Source organism: Salvelinus alpinus, chromosome 5 (genome assembly GCF_045679555.1).
Source record: "Salvelinus alpinus chromosome 5, SLU_Salpinus.1, whole genome shotgun sequence".
NCBI classification, from domain to species: domain Eukaryota; kingdom Metazoa; phylum Chordata; class Actinopteri; order Salmoniformes; family Salmonidae; genus Salvelinus; species Salvelinus alpinus.
This window is the reverse complement of record NC_092090.1, coordinates 16451419-16468973: the sequence shown is the minus strand read 5'-3', so window position 1 is coordinate 16468973 and position 17555 is coordinate 16451419. Positions and strand designations below refer to the sequence as shown.

At 41.6% G+C, this 17555-nt stretch overlaps 1 protein-coding gene across 1 annotated transcript in view; it reads left to right on the top strand.

The window, feature by feature from the left end:
• LOC139575006 (uncharacterized) overlaps positions 1–16610 on the top strand; it is an 80687-nt gene extending 64077 nt beyond the window's left edge. The window contains exons 7-14 of the mRNA XM_071399889.1: positions 6893–7045; positions 7134–7171; positions 7439–7468; positions 9357–9523; positions 12715–13145; positions 13415–13514; positions 14305–14557; positions 14741–16610. Of these exons, the coding sequence (XP_071255990.1) occupies positions 6893–7045; positions 7134–7171; positions 7439–7468; positions 9357–9523; positions 12715–13145; positions 13415–13514; positions 14305–14557; positions 14741–14823 (1255 nt within the window). The 3' untranslated portion in view covers positions 14824–16610. The remainder of the gene's footprint in view (positions 1–6892; positions 7046–7133; positions 7172–7438; positions 7469–9356; positions 9524–12714; positions 13146–13414; positions 13515–14304; positions 14558–14740) is intronic.
• Positions 16611–17555: the final 945 nt, after the last annotated feature.

Sequence of the window (17555 nt, the reverse complement as noted above, 5' to 3'; positions counted from 1 at the left end):
TATACTACTCAACCTAGAGGTGTGTTATACTACTCAACCTAGAGGTGTGTTATACTACTCAACCTAGAGGTGTGTTATACTACTCAACCTAGAGGTGTGTTATACTACTCAACCTAGAGGTGTGTTATACTACTCAACCTAGAGGTGTGTTATACTACTCAACCTAGAGGTGTGTTATACTACTCAACCTAGAGGTGTGTTATACTACTCAACCTAGAGGTGTGTTATACTACTCAACCTAGAGGTGTGTTATACTACTCAACCTAGAGGTGTGTTATACTACTCAACCTGATGGTGTGTTATACTACTCAACCTAGAGGTGTGTTATACTACTCAACCTAGAGGTGTGTTATACTACTCAACCTAGAGGTGTGTTATACTACTCAACCTAGAGGTGTGTTATACTACTCAACCTAGAGGTGTGTTATACTACTCAACCTAGAGGTGTGTTATACTACTCAACCTAGAGGTGTGTTATACTACTCAACCTGATTGTGTGTTATACTACTCAACCTGATGGTGTGTTATACTACTCAACCTAGAGGTGTGTTATACTACTCAACCTAGAGAGGTGTGTTATACTACTCAACCTAGAGAGGTGTGTTATACTACTCAACCTAGAGAGGTGTGTTATACTACTCAACCTAGAGGTGTGTTATACTACTCAACCTAGAGGTGTGTTATACTACTCAACCTAGAGGTGTGTTATACTACTCAACCTAGAGGTGTGTTATACTACTCAACCTAGAGGTGTGTTATACTACTCAACCTAGAGGTGTGTTATACTACTCAACCTAGAGGTGTGTTATACTACTCAACCTGATGGTGTGTTATACTACTCAACCTAGAGGTGTGTTATACTACTCAACCTAGAGAGGTGTGTTATACTACTCAACCTAGAGGTGTGTTATACTACTCAACCTAGAGGTGTGTTATACTACTCAACCTAGAGGTGTGTTATACTACTCAACCTAGAGGTGTGTTATACTACTCAACCTAGAGGTGTGTTATACTACTCAACCTAGAGGTGTGTTATACTACTCAACCTAGAGGTGTGTTATACTACTCAACCTGATGGTGTGTTATGCTACTCAACCTAGAGGTGTGTTATACTACTCAACCTAGAGAGGTGTGTTATACTACTCAACCTAGAGGTGTGTTATACTACTCAACCTAGAGGTGTGTTATACTACTCAACCTGATGGTGTGTTATACTACTCAACCTAGAGAGGTGTGTTATACTACTCAACCTAGAGGTGTGTTATACTACTCAACCTAGAGGTGTGTTATACTACTCAACCTAGAGGTGTGTTATACTACTCAACCTAGAGGTGTGTTATACTACTCAACCTAGAGGTGTGTTATACTACTCAACCTAGAGGTGTGTTATACTACTCAACCTGATGGTGTGTTATACTACTCAACCTGATGGTGTGTTATACTACTCAACCTGATGGTGTGTTATACTACTCAACCTAGAGGTGTGTTATACTACTCAACCTAGAGGTGTGTTATACTACTCAACCTAGAGGTGTGTTATACTACTCAACCTAGAGGTGTGTTATACTACTCAACCTGATGGTGTGTTATACTACTCAACCTAGAGGTTTGTTATATTACTCAACCTAGAGGTGTGTTATACTACTCAACCTGATGGTGTGTTATACTACTCAACCTAGAGGTGTGTTATACTACTCAACCTAGAGGTGTGTTATACTACTCAACCTAGAGGTGTGTTATACTACTCAACCTAGAGGTGTGTTATACTACTCAACCTAGAGGTGTGTTATACTACTCAACCTAGAGGTGTGTTATACTACTCAACCTGATGGTGTGTTATACTACTCAACCTAGAGGTGTGTTATACTACTCAACCTAGAGGTGTGTTATACTACTCAACCTAGAGGTGTGTTATACTACTCAACCTAGAGGTGTGTTATACTACTCAACCTAGAGGTGTGTTATACTACTCAACCTAGAGGTGTGTTATACTACTCAACCTAGAGGTGTGTTATACTACTCAACCTAGAGGTGTGTTATACTACTCAACCTAGAGGTGTGTTATACTACTCAACCTGATGGTGTGTTATACTACTCAACCTAGAGGTGTGTTATACTACTCAACCTAGAGGTGTGTTATACTACTCAACCTAGAGGTGTGTTATACTACTCAACCTAGAGGTGTGTTATACTACTCAACCTAGAGGTGTGTTATACTACTCAACCTAGAGGTGTGTTATACTACTCAACCTAGAGGTGTGTTATACTACTCAACCTAGAGAGGTGTGTTATACTACTCAACCTAGAGGTGTGTTATACTACTCAACCTAGAGGTGTGTTATACTACTCAACCTAGAGGTGTGTTATACTACTCAACCTAGAGGTGTGTTATACTACTCAACCTAGAGGTGTGTTATACTACTCAACCTGATGGTGTGTTATGCTACTCAACCTAGAGGTGTGTTATACTACTCAACCTAGAGAGGTGTGTTATACTACTCAACCTAGAGGTGTGTTATACTACTCAACCTAGAGGTGTGTTATACTACTCAACCTGATGGTGTGTTATACTACTCAACCTAGAGAGGTGTGTTATACTACTCAACCTAGAGGTGTGTTATACTACTCAACCTAGAGGTGTGTTATACTACTCAACCTAGAGGTGTGTTATACTACTCAACCTAGAGGTGTGTTATACTACTCAACCTAGAGGTGTGTTATACTACTCAACCTAGAGGTGTGTTATACTACTCAACCTAGAGGTGTGTTATACTACTCAACCTAGAGGTGTGTTATACTACTCAACCTAGAGGTGTGTTATACTACTCAACCTAGAGGTGTGTTATACTACTCAACCTGGGGGTGTGTTATACTACTCAACCTAGAGGTGTGTTATACTACTCAACCTAGAGGTGTGTTATACTACTCAACCTAGAGGTGTGTTATACTACTCAACCTAGAGGTGTGTTATACTACTCAACCTAGAGGTGTGTTATACTACTCAACCTAGAGGTGTGTTATACTACTCAACCTAGAGGTGTGTTATACTACTCAACCTAGAGGTGTGTTATACTACTCAACCTAGAGGTGTGTTATACTACTCAACCTAGAGGTGTGTTATACTACTCAACCTAGAGGTGTGTTATACTACTCAACCTAGAGGTGTGTTATACTACTCAACCTAGAGGTGTGTTATACTACTCAACCTGATGGTGTGTTATGCTACTCAACCTAGAGGTGTGTTATACTACTCAACCTAGAGAGGTGTGTTATACTACTCAACCTAGAGGTGTGTTATACTACTCAACCTAGAGGTGTGTTATACTACTCAACCTGATGGTGTGTTATACTACTCAACCTAGAGAGGTGTGTTATACTACTCAACCTAGAGGTGTGTTATACTACTCAACCTAGAGGTGTGTTATACTACTCAACCTAGAGGTGTGTTATACTACTCAACCTAGAGGTGTGTTATACTACTCAACCTAGAGGTGTGTTATACTACTCAACCTAGAGGTGTGTTATACTACTCAACCTGATGGTGTGTTATACTACTCAACCTGATGGTGTGTTATACTACTCAACCTGATGGTGTGTTATACTACTCAACCTAGAGGTGTGTTATACTACTCAACCTAGAGGTGTGTTATACTACTCAACCTAGAGGTGTGTTATACTACTCAACCTAGAGGTGTGTTATACTACTCAACCTGATGGTGTGTTATACTACTCAACCTAGAGGTTTGTTATATTACTCAACCTAGAGGTGTGTTATACTACTCAACCTGATGGTGTGTTATACTACTCAACCTAGAGGTGTGTTATACTACTCAACCTAGAGGTGTGTTATACTACTCAACCTAGAGGTGTGTTATACTACTCAACCTAGAGGTGTGTTATACTACTCAACCTAGAGGTGTGTTATACTACTCAACCTGATGGTGTGTTATGCTACTCAACCTAGAGGTGTGTTATACTACTCAACCTAGAGAGGTGTGTTATACTACTCAACCTAGAGGTGTGTTATACTACTCAACCTAGAGGTGTGTTATACTACTCAACCTAGAGGTGTGTTATACTACTCAACCTAGAGGTGTGTTATACTACTCAACCTAGAGGTGTGTTATACTACTCAACCTGATGGTGTGTTATACTACTCAACCTGATGGTGTGTTATACTACTCAACCTGATGGTGTGTTATACTACTCAACCTAGAGGTGTGTTATACTACTCAACCTAGAGGTGTGTTATACTACTCAACCTAGAGGTGTGTTATACTACTCAACCTAGAGGTGTGTTATACTACTCAACCTGATGGTGTGTTATACTACTCAACCTAGAGGTTTGTTATATTACTCAACCTAGAGGTGTGTTATACTACTCAACCTGATGGTGTGTTATACTACTCAACCTAGAGGTGTGTTATACTACTCAACCTAGAGGTGTGTTATACTACTCAACCTAGAGGTGTGTTATACTACTCAACCTAGAGGTGTGTTATACTACTCAACCTAGAGGTGTGTTATACTACTCAACCTAGAGGTGTGTTATACTACTCAACCTGATGGTGTGTTATACTACTCAACCTAGAGGTGTGTTATACTACTCAACCTAGAGGTGTGTTATACTACTCAACCTAGAGGTGTGTTATACTACTCAACCTAGAGGTGTGTTATACTACTCAACCTAGAGGTGTGTTATACTACTCAACCTAGAGGTGTGTTATACTACTCAACCTAGAGGTGTGTTATACTACTCAACCTAGAGGTGTGTTATACTACTCAACCTAGAGGTGTGTTATACTACTCAACCTAGAGGTGTGTTATACTACTCAACCTAGATGGTGTGTTATACTACTCAACCTAGAGGTGTGCTATACTACTCAACCTAGAGGTGTGTTATACTACTCAACCTAGAGGTGTGTTATACTACTCAACCTAGAGGTGTGTTATACTACTCAACCTAGAGGTGTGTTATACTACTCAACCTAGAGGTGTGTTATACTACTCAACCTGATGGTGTGTTATTCTACTCAACCTAGAGGTGTGTTATACTACTCAACCTAGAGAGGTGTGTTATACTACTCAACCTAGAGGTGTGTTATACTACTCAACCTAGAGGTGTGTTATACTACTCAACCTAGAGGTGTGTTATACTACTCAACCTAGAGGTGTGTTATACTACTCAACCTAGAGGTGTGTTATACTACTCAACCTAGAGGTGTGTTATACTACTCAACCTAGAGGTGTGTTATACTACTCAACCTGATGGTGTGTTATACTACTCAACCTGATGGTGTGTTATACTACTCAACCTGATGGTGTGTTATACTACTCAACCTAGAGGTGTGTTATACTACTCAACCTAGAGGTGTGTTATACTACTCAACCTAGAGGTGTGTTATACTACTCAACCTAGAGGTGTGTTATACTACTCAACCTAGAGGTGTGTTATACTACTCAACCTGATGGTGTGTTATACTACTCAACCTGATGGTGTGTTATACTACTCAACCTGATGGTGTGTTATACTACTCAACCTAGAGGTGTGTTATACTACTCAACCTGATGGTGTGTTATGCTACTCAACCTAGAGGTGTGTTATACTACTCAACCTAGAGGTGTGTTATACTACTCAACCTGATGGTGTGTTATGCTACTCAACCTGATGGTGTGTTATACTACTCAACCTGATGGTGTGTTATGCTACTCAACCTAGAGGTGTGTTATACTACTCAACCTAGAGGTGTGTTATACTACTCAACCTGATGGTGTGTTATACTACTCAACCTGATGGTGTGTTATACTACTCAACCTAGAGGTGTGTTATACTACTCAACCTAGAGGTGTGTTATACTACTCAACCTAGAGGTGTGTTATACTACTCAACCTAGAGGTGTGTTATACTACTCAACCTGATGGTGTGTTATACTACTCAACCTAGAGGTGTGTTATACTACTCAACCTAGAGGTGTGTTATACTACTCAACCTAGAGGTGTGTTATACTACTCAACCTAGAGGTGTGTTATACTACTCAACCTGATGGTGTGTTATACTACTCAACCTGATGGTGTGTTATACTACTCAACCTGATGGTGTGTTATACTACTCAACCTAGAGGTGTGTTATACTACTCAACCTAGAGGTGTGTTATACTACTCAACCTAGAGGTGTGTTATACTACTCAACCTAGAGGTGTGTTATACTACTCAACCTGATGGTGTGTTATACTACTCAACCTGATGGTGTGTTATACTACTCAACCTAGAGGTGTGTTATACTACTCAACCTAGAGGTGTGTTATACTACTCAACCTAGAGGTGTGTTATACTACTCAACCTAGAGGTGTGTTATACTACTCAACCTGATGGTGTGTTATACTACTCAACCTAGAGGTGTGTTATACTACTCAACCTGATGGTGTGTTATACTACTCAACCTAGAGGTGTGTTATACTACTCAACCTAGAGGTGTGTTATACTACTCAACCTGATGGTGTGTTATACTACTCAACCTGATGGTGTGTTATACTACTCAACCTGATGGTGTGTTATACTACTCAACCTGATGGTGTGTTATACTACTCAACCTGATGGTGTGTTATACTACTCAACCTAGAGGTGTGTTATACTACTCAACCTAGAGGTGTGTTATACTACTCAACCTGATGGTGTGTTATACAACTCAACTTTTCCATGAGTTTCCCTCCTTTTCTGTCATGTTTCTCTCGTCTCTCTCTCTCTCTCTCTCTCGCTCTCCCTCTCAGTTGTGTGCAAAAGTTACAAACGGGCTGTTTTCAAAACTTTCATCAGGGATTTCTATTGGAGAAGTTAGTCCATTTCTGTGCATATTTCTACTGTGTTGACTGTCTGCGGTATGTCTCTTCTTCAGCGTGTCAGAAATAGTGGTGGTTGGTCCCCCTGGCCTCTTCAGGACAGCACTGGAAACCAAGGGTTCCCTGGCCACCATGAATCTCACATGGATCCAGAGCCCCAATAACCTGCCCCCTCTTTTGCCCATTTGTTTCCTGGCCAACACCAACAGGTAACTTTTTGTCAACAACCAATAATGTTTTGGCATATGTTATAACCAACCTGTCTGATGTACTTTACACAACCTTTTTTCTTCACAGTTTGCAGTCTGAACCCAGATGTGTGTGGCTTTTCCAAAGTAAGGACAAGAACAATCACAGTTCTTCCACTCTGTTGTGTGTGTGTGTGTGTGTCCGTCCGTCCGTCCGTCCGTCCGTCCGTCCGTCCGTCCGAGAGTAAGCATGGTGAAAGGATTGTTTCTTAGTTGTTTACAGTGGTGAAAGGATCGTTTCTTAGTTGTTTACAGTGGTGAAAGGATCGTTTCTTAGTTGTTTACAGTGGTGAAAGCGGGATGAGGTAAAGGTTCAAAATATGTTCATAATATACACCTTTTCTTCTGTTCCAGGACAGATGGAGACCTTTCCCACTGGAACAGGTATAGAACACACTGTGTAGTTGATATCCACTACTGACTGGCTGGCTGGCTGGCTGGCTGGCTGACTGTCTGTCTGTCTGTCTGTCTGTCTGTCTGTCTGTCTGTCTGTCTGTCTGTCTGTCTGTCTGTCTGTCTGTCTGTCTGTCTGTCTCTGTCTGTCTGTCTGGCTGTCTGGCTGTCTTGTTCTTGATGTATCGTCTCTTTCCAACCAATATGGAAAAGACACACACATACAAGCAAAGAAATACACTACAAAGACCCTCCTCTCTTCACCATAACCCTAACCCAGGTTCCTATCCAGATCTCTCCTCTCTTCACCATAACCCAAACCCTTACCCTAACCCAGGTTCCTATCCAGATCCCACCTCTCTTCACCATAACCCAAACCCTTACCCTAACCCAGGTTCCTATCCAGATCCCTCCTCTCTTCACCATAACCCAAACCCTTACCCTAATCCAGGTTCCTATCCAGATCCCTCCTCTCTTCACCATAACCCAAACCCTTACCCTAACCAGGTTCCTATCCAGATCCCTCCTCTCTTCACCATAACCCAAACCCTTACCCTAACCAGGTTCCTATCCAGATCCCTCCTCTCTTCACCATAACCCAAACCCTTACCCTAATCCAGGTTCCTATCCAGATCCCTCCTCTCTTCACCATAACCCAAACCCTTACCCTAATCCAGGTTCCTATCCAGATCCCACCTCTCTTCACCATAACCCAAACCCTTACCCTAACCCAGGTTCCTATCCAGATCTCTCCTCTCTTCACCATAACCCAAACCCTTACCTTAACCCAGATTCCTATCTAGATCCCTCCTCTCTTCACCTTAACCCTAACCCAGGTTCCTATCCAGATCCCTCCTCTCTTCACCATAACCCAAACCCTTACCCTAACCCAGGTTCCTATCCAGATCCCTCCTCTCTTCACCAAAACCCAAACCCTTACCCTAACCCAGATTCCTATCTAGATCCCTCCTCTCTTCACCTTAACCCTAACCCAGGTTCCTATCCAGATCCCTCCTCTCTTCACCATAACCCAAACCCTAACCCAGGTTCCTATCCAGATCCCTCTCTTCACCATAACCCAAACCCTTACCTTAACCCAGATTCCTATCTAGATCCCTCCTCTCTTCACCATAACCCTAACCCAGGTTCCTATCCAGATCCCTCCTCTCTTCACCTTAACCCTAACCCAGGTTCCTATCCAGATCCCTCCTCTCTTCACCATAACCCAAACCCTTACCCTAACCCAGGTTCCTATCCAGATCCCTCCTCTCTTCACCATAACCCAAACCCTTGCCCAGGTTCCTATCCAGATCCCTCCTCTCTTCACCATAACCCAAACCCTAACCCAGGTTCCTATCCAGATCCCTCCTCTCTTCACCATAACCCAAACCCTTACCCTAACCCAGGTTCCTATCCAGATCCCTCCTCTCTTCACCATAACCCAAACCCTTACCCTAACCCAAGTTCCTATCCAGATCTCTCCTCTCTTCACCATAACCCAAACCCTTACCCTAACCCAGGTTCCTATCCAGATCCCTCCTCTCTTCACCATAACCCAAACCCTTACCCTAACCCAGGTTCCTATCCAGATCCCTCCTCTCTTCACCAAAACCCAAACCCTTACCCTAACCCAGGTTCCTATCCAGATCCCTCCTCTCTTCACCAAAACCCAAACCCTTACCCTAACCAGGTTCCTATCCAGATCCCTCCCCTCCCCACACACTGATACATCACACTCTTTTCTTTCTTTATTCATGTTTTGTTTAGTCTGATATTTTGTTTTGAGTCCTGTATTTTTGTTTTTCTTTTCATTTATACAATTTGGGTCCTTGAAAAGCGCTATGTCCCATGTGTTATTATTATTTCTGTCTCCTTCCAGAGCTGACATGTGAGAAGACTGAGATGCATCTGGTTCTCCCCATTTCCACCCTGAAGAACCTGATTGTGTCAGAGCTCCAGCTCAACCATCCTTCCTGTAGTGTCACGTCCAACTCCACCCATGTGATGGCCCGCATCTCTCTGACTGGCTGCGGCACTAAGAGAGTGGTACGAGACTCCGCCCACTGTATCAAATGCAAAACTTACATTGGCTCCGTCCCAGTAGTGGTGCATGAGTAAAATAACTGGAAAAGCCAAGCCAGAGGAAAATGCCATATTACAACCTACATGTTGTGATAATTGCATTGTTTGCTCTATAACCTGTTAGTTCATATGCCTTGCCACCGTGATATATAGGCCTAAGACCGAGACAATAAGAAGACACAGTGGCAGAATAAATTCAACCACACCTTTGTTTCATCACAAAACCGGAGAGAAACCTCTGTCCGGTGAAGTCCACAAAGCATATAGCATGTAACAAACAGTTACATGGCCTACAGCATGGTCAAGCAAGGTAATGTTGGGGCGGCAGGTAGCCTAGTGGTTACAGCGTTAGACTAATAACCGAAAGGTTGCAAGATCGAAACCCCGAGCTGACAAGGTAAAAATGTGTAGTTCTGCCGATGAACAAGGCAGTTAACCCACTGTTCCTAGGCCGTCATTGAAAATAAGATTTTGTTCTTAACTGACTTGCCTAGTTAAATAAAGGTCAAATAAATAAATAAATGTTTCAGACATTTTCGGATTACTAAACAACTGTTGATTTAGAACCACAGAGAGTCGCAAGTCGCAAACAAAGTAGGAGCTGCCTCCACTATTCCAGCACCATTTCAACTTCAACATCATCTAATCACCCCTGCTTAGTCTAATACAGTGACAACTTAAAGATACCAAAAACTATTTAGTCCAATCAACGTAAGCTAAATATGATGTGGCTTTCCATAGTTCTGATTTCTGTGTGTGTGTGTACAGTTGAAGTCGGAAGTATACATACACCTTAGCCAAATACATTTAAACTCCGTTTTTCACAATTCCTGACATTTAATCCTAGTAAAAATTCCCTGTCTTAGGTCAGATAGGATCACCACTTTATTTTAAGAATGTGATATGTCAGAATAATAGTAGAGAGAATGATTTATTTCAGCTTTTATTTCTTTCATCACATTCCCAGTGGGTCAGAAGTTTACATACACTCTGTTAGTATTTGGTAGCATTGCCTTTAAATTGTTTAACTTGGGTCAAACGTTTCGGGTAGCCTTCCACAAGATTCCCACAATAAGTTGGGTGAATTTTGGCCCATTCCTCCTGACAGAGCTGGTGTAACTGAGTCAGGTTTGTAGGCCTCTTTGCTTGCACACGCTTTTTCAGTTCTGCCCACAAATGTTCTATAGGATTGATGTCAGGGCTTTGTGATGGCCACTCCAATACCTTGACATTGTTGTCCTAAAGCCATTTTGCCACAACTTTGGAAGTACACTTGGGGTCATTGTCCATTTGGAAGACCCATTTACGACCAAGCTTTAACTTCCTGAGGTCTTGAGATGTTGCTTCAATATATCCACATCATTTTCCTTCTCATGATGCCATCTATTTTGTGAAGTGCACCAGTCCCTCCTGTAGCAAAGCACACCCACAACATGATGCTGCCACCTCCGTGTTTCACGGTTGGGATGTTGTTCTTCGGCTTGCAAGCCTCCCTCTTTTTCCTCCAAACATAACGACGGTCATTATGGCCAAACAGTTACATTTTTGTTTCATCAGACCAGAGGACATTTCTCCAAAAAGTACGATCTTTGTCCCCATGTGCAGTTGCAAACTGTAGTCTGGCTTTTTTATGGCGGTTTTGGAGCAGTGACTTCTTCCTTGCTGAGCAGCCATTCAGGTTATGTCGATATAGGACTTGTTTTATTGTGGATATAGATACTTTTTTTTACCTGTTTCCTCCAGAATCTTCACATGGTCCTTTGCTGTTGTTCTGGGATTGATTTGCACTTTTCGCACCAAAGTATGTTCATCTCTAGGAGACAGAACGAGTCTCCTTCCAGATCGGTATGATGGCTGCGTGGTCCTATGGTGTTTATACTTGCGTACTATTGTTTGTACAGATGAACGTGGTACCTTCAGGCGTTTGGAAATTGCTCCCAAGGATGAACCAGACTTGTGGAGGTCTACAATATTTTTTCTGAGGTCTTGGCTGATTTCTTTTGATTTTCCCATCATGTCAAGCAAAGAGGCACTGAGTTTGAAGGTAGGCCTTGAAATACATCCACAGGTACACCTCCAATTGACTCAAATTATGTCAATTAGCCTATCAGATGCTTCTAAAGCCATGACATCATTTTCTGGAATTTTCCAAGCTGTTTAAAGGCACAGTCAACTTAGTGTATGTAAACTTCTGACCCACTGGAATTGTGATACGGTGAAATAATCTGTCTGTAAACAATTGTTGGAAAAATTACTTGTTTCATGCACAAAGTAGATGTCCTAATCGACTTGCCAAAACTATAGTTTGTTCACAAGAAATTTGTGGAGTGGTTGAAAAACTAGTTTTAATGACTCCAACCTAAGTGTATGTAAACTTCCGACTCCAACTGTATGTGTTCTTGCAAGTAGAAAAAACATGTTGACCCAGCCTACTTGTAGAGAAATGTCAATGCCATCCTCCTCTCATGTTGACGAAACAGTCTATGATTCTGTCATACAGTACATGCTTTTAGTTTTTGTTGTCCTAGGCTACCTGGCTAAAATACTTGTTCGCTAGCCTAACTTTCATGTAATGATGAGCCAGCTAGTTAACATTAGCCTACTACATCTAGCTACATATTGAACTTCCATGCTCTCAGGCCGGGGACACAATGTATGGTTGGTTGGATAAGAATCACTGTTATAATCAATTTAAGAATTTAAGAAAGGGCCAATTTTAGCTAGCTAGCTAGCCACTGGAGGACAACAATGCAACAAGATGCAACAAATCAAGTTTTTTCTGTCAATAACGTTTTTCTCTCGATGTGATTGGTGTGAAGCCAATTCCAAACTGGCCTCTCTGGACCTTTTTTTTTTTGGTGTGCCAGGACCATTCACAGTTTTGAGCTCACTCAGTTTAGCTCAATGCTGATTGGCTATCATTTTATTTATTGTTTTATCAAGGGAGACCAAATGCTTGCTGGTTTCCCAGAGATGAAAGATAAATAATTGTATATGTTTTTTTCTTGGTCAGTTTTTAGAGGAAGCCTGGCTTCCCTTTGCATACATGAATGCACGCCACTGCTCCTTCCATAAATCAGTTTTAACAGACTGTCTGCTGTGATGTGTGAATGAACCAGAATATCCACACATGATCCTGTTCCTTTTCTCCTCAGCACTCTGGTTCAGAGATGGTGTACACCAACACCCTGCGAAGTGTACGCAACACTGTCATCAGTCGGCAGCCCACCCTGATTATGTCGCTCGCCTGCCGTTTCCCCGGCGTCGAGGCCAAGAGCCCGCGGTATACCATCAATGTTCCGTCGGAGCAGGAGACCTTCGGCATCGTCAAGTTCTGGTTGGAGTTCTACCGGCCTGGGGAGGGGCCCATGGCTAACAGAACTAAAATCCCCAAGTTCCGCCACCTCCTCCCTTTCTCGCAGCGTGTCCGCCGAGAGACGTCGGTCCGCACCGCGAGCAGGCTGGACACACTGGACCTGCATGTGTTCTCCAACACCTCTCTGGACAGGGCAGAGCTGATGGTGGACAAGTGCATGGAGTCCGAGACAGAAGACATGGCTGACAGCCTCTGTATCCTAGATCAGGGGTCAGGGATAGTTTTCTGACATTTTTACTCAATCTTAATTGTTTTTTATTACCCCAAATGGAGTACTTGGGTTTTTAATACAAGCTCTACAATAAGCCATATGAACTAAACAATGCATGGAATTTCAGAAAACTGTCCATTTAACTCAGTTGAGGTGGTAGCAATTTGTCACGTCGCTATGAAATGGATAGTTTACTGAGATTGCCTCTGTTTTGAAACCGCTTCTCTCACATACATTAAAAACATGAAATGTCTTCCTTCTTTCTCAGGTGTTCGGCTGGAAATGGAACCCTGGAGATTCTGACGTCAACCTCCACTGTCAGGGTATACCGAATCAACCTGAGCACTATCAAAACTAAAGGAACCATGGTGTGTCTTTCTGGCCATGTATCTCTCTTCAGGGATATGAAGGGTGCTCCCATTTGTCTCTCAGGCATCCGGAACCTGCCAACATGACTATCCAGTTGAGCTAAAGCCCAGGGACTAAAAATAGACTAACTAGCGCCTATATCACATACTTAAGCAATAAGGCACGAGGGGTTGTGGTATATGGCCAATATACCAAGGCTAAGGGCTGTTCTTATGCTCAACGCATTGCAGAGTGCCTGGATACAGTCGTTAGCCGTGGTATATTGGCCATATACCACAAACCCCAGAGGTTCCTTATTGCTATTATAAACTGGTTACCAATGTAATTAGAGCAGTAAAAATACATGTTTTGTCATACCAGTGGTATACGGTCTGATATACCACAGCTGTCAGGCAATCAGCATTCAGGGCTCGATCCACCCAGTTTATAATGTCTGATATACCACGGCTGTCAGCCAATCAGCATTCAGGGCTCGAACCACCCAGTTTATAATATTTAATTTAAAACATATTATTGTTATTACTGATTTATCCACTTCAATCAATGTGTCAGTCTGCCACTATGTGTTTGTCCCTTTCAGCTCTGTTTGAATAACAGTATATGTCCATCTGAAAGGACATCAAATGTGTATAATGCTTATTTCAAATTCTCACAATATGTTTCTCCAAGATTTTTGGGGTCTTGGGTCTGACTCTCTCTAGCGACGTTAGCCTATATGATCACAATAGTGTAACAATCAGTAGTACAAGTGTTGCATGTGTAGTTGATCGTGTCTCTTGTCGTCTGCAGATGTACGTGGAGTGTACAGTGTATCTCTGTGTCACCACGAGGCCCTCTCAGAAGTGTCCTGATCAGTGTGACAGGGCCAGCAGCAACCAGGTAATGGTTGACAACTTGCTGACCAGGAGCTACACCATCCGCTCCGGCCCTGTTAGCCTCGTACCCACCACCGCTGCACTGGCAACTACCACTGTGGTCGCAGCAACCAGCCCCACTGGTACCATTAGTACCACAGCAGCACCAACTACAACAGCCTCAAATGGTAGGATTTGTAGACAGGCTCAGCTCTTACTCAGTCCCGTAGCTTATATTTATCTTTGGGGGCTGTAGCCCGGCAGTAATCCAACCGATAGGGAAAAGATGACCAGCACTCACCAATAAAGTAGAACTAACCAGTGATATTTACCCTCAATTGGATTCTCTCCTCTACTTTCTCCTACTCTAGCTCCGGCTGAGGACTCAAACATGGCAGTGGGCGTGGTCTTGGCTGTCATTCATGTCTTACTTCAAAGCCTGCTTCATCACTGAAGAGACAAAGGCTTATAATTCCTATGTTGTTAAATTGTAGCTCTCATGTGAATTACTACATACTAATTTACATCATAAGAAGCCAATGGAATTAATGATATGACACACTTCTTACATTGAATGGGTCGTTTTTCAAGATAATTATTTTGTACAGTATACTCCCCATGATGGTTTCTACATTTTCCCTGAGGACATTGGTAGACTTACATTGCATCAAAACTCGAAATTTGTGCATGTAAAGCACGAAAAACCGAGAATTTCACTGCCGAAAGGTACTTATCACAGCGGGTGGCGTTCCTTCTTAGAGCAAAAGCGGTACCTGCTGCGTGCCAACCTGGTAGCGACGAACCTACGGCTTCTAGTCAGTGGCCAACTTGATTTTGAGCCAATCAGAGGTTCGTCATTAGTTATCACAGCCACAAAGTCATAAACCTAAAATGTGATTTTAAACCTAAACTTAACCACACTGCTAACATTATGCCTAACTATAACCTTAAATTAAGACCGGATAGCAAATGTTTGTTTTCATAAATTTTTATGATGTAGACAATTTTGGACTTTGCGGTAACTAGTGGAAACCCAATCAGAGAGCACCAACCCCCACGTTCGGGAGCCAACAACGAAAAAAAGGAAATAAGAGGGCAGTTTTCCGCACATCCTCGAAAGAGCCAGTCACACTTCATATGCAATGTAGGCTATGGGATGGAAACTAACTAAGTGCACAGACACAATACTCAATTATTCCTCCAAGCTAGCTAACCACTAGTTAGTATTGACATTGTATGTAAATAACAATGGATTCGCTAGTGTCCATGAAACAGCTGCCTGTGTTAGTTACCGAGTTGTGCAGTTTCCTTAGCTACCAAACGTTAGCTAGCTAAACATTTGGCTATGGGCTGGTACTTTGGGATTATGGAGAGTGAAAAAAAATGTTTTTTCTTCACCTTGCTAGGTAGTTATCTAGCTGTGGCCATCTGGCTAGTAGCAACATAAACACAGATGTCTGGTAATCTAGACCATAAACAAGACGCACGAATATGCATTGCCAAACAAAGCTACTACCACCTTCTGGTTTGGAGTATTTTAAAAGTCTGAGTGGGTGACGACTTCCAAGGTCTTTGTTGTGTGATCACAAATAAGTGACTGCCGACACTGTTCAGAGTTGCTAAATACTGTCGGCAGGCAAATGTTTGACAATTTTACCAGGCAAACGTTTGACAATCTTACTGGTGTGTCTGAGCTTTAACTATTTTTAACTGCTGTTTATAACTATTTTCGTCCAAAAATCCTGTTCAAAATGTAATCCTGGATATGAACGTAAAGTAGTTGTTTAAAATTTGACCTGGTCATGCATGCACTGTAAAAAATATAAATAAAATCTAGTTTCAACTAATTATTATTAAGTAACTGGTTCCACAGACTTTTTTTTGTTTACTCAACTTTTCGGTCCAAGTGTTACCTGAACAATAACAAAAATTACTCAAACTTAGCTCCAATTTGACAAGAATTCAGTCAATTTAAAATGTGTTTTCTCAACTATAAATTATTATTTGGGCAACCATATTTGACACATTTTGACATACAAAAGCGCTGTTTGTGTGTGTAACTAGTTCCACTATCTTTTTTAGGTAAGATGCCCAAATAACATTTGAGAACACACATCATAAAGACTGACTTGAAGTTGTATATCTTCATTGGATGTTGGCATGCACACTTTTGTGGGAATGTATCAAAAGTGGACTCATGAATAAGGGGGGGTTGAATAAAATTATCCTGCAATTAGCAAATTATACTCGATTCTATTTTTAAACTGCCATTGACACATATTTACAAGAGTTTCCTCCACTGTGAAGTGAAATTGAAAGGTTTTCAAAGTTGTTTTTCTTGTTTCTTAACAACCTTTCTAATAACTCCCAATGAATTATTCAACATTGAACCAATCAAATTCGATTAAATGTATTTATAAAGCCATCAACAGTTGTCACATCATTACAGTAACCCGGCCTTAACCAATCAATATTATTGATATTACTCCCGCTCCACGTTTACTACAAACATAGATCGTGCTTATGTAAGCACAAAGACGACTCCTGCTGGGGCTTTAGTTCATCTGGCTATCAGTCTTCAGGTGCAAGGACAAACCAGATTTGATACGCAATTGGTCACAAAAGGCGTATTGGTCTCCTACTACCGCTAAAATAGTGTTAATCCTCATGAATTTAACTTAATTCAAACATTTTATAACCATGAAACATCAACCCTCTGACTGACTACTAGATTCTCCGAAGTCATTCGTAAGAACATGTAATTTACCATTTGGAAAAGCACCAGAAGTAAGCATCTTTTATAGTATTGCTTTGGTTATAACTGATTTGTGAAGCATCTATAGTCTGGTTCATAAATATTATATGTTGTGTTTATGAAGTCGTTGAGCACTATAATAGCTATGCATGAATTTGTGTGTTTATGCGGTTGTGCTGTATCCCTGTGTCTAGATACGACAAGGCACAAAGTAGCGTATTATGTTCATACAGGTACGGTAGCTATATTTCTTACATTATCATCGAGTTTATCGTTCTATAGATGATATTTTGTATTCAATGGTAAAAAGTTTGCGGAGGTCTAAAAATGCCTGTATGTAAAAAAAAAAATCCTGATCTGAGTGATTGGAAATCTGACCAATGAAGTTCTGTTGGTATTGTTTCCTCTGTTGAAGAGTTGCCAATTGTTAT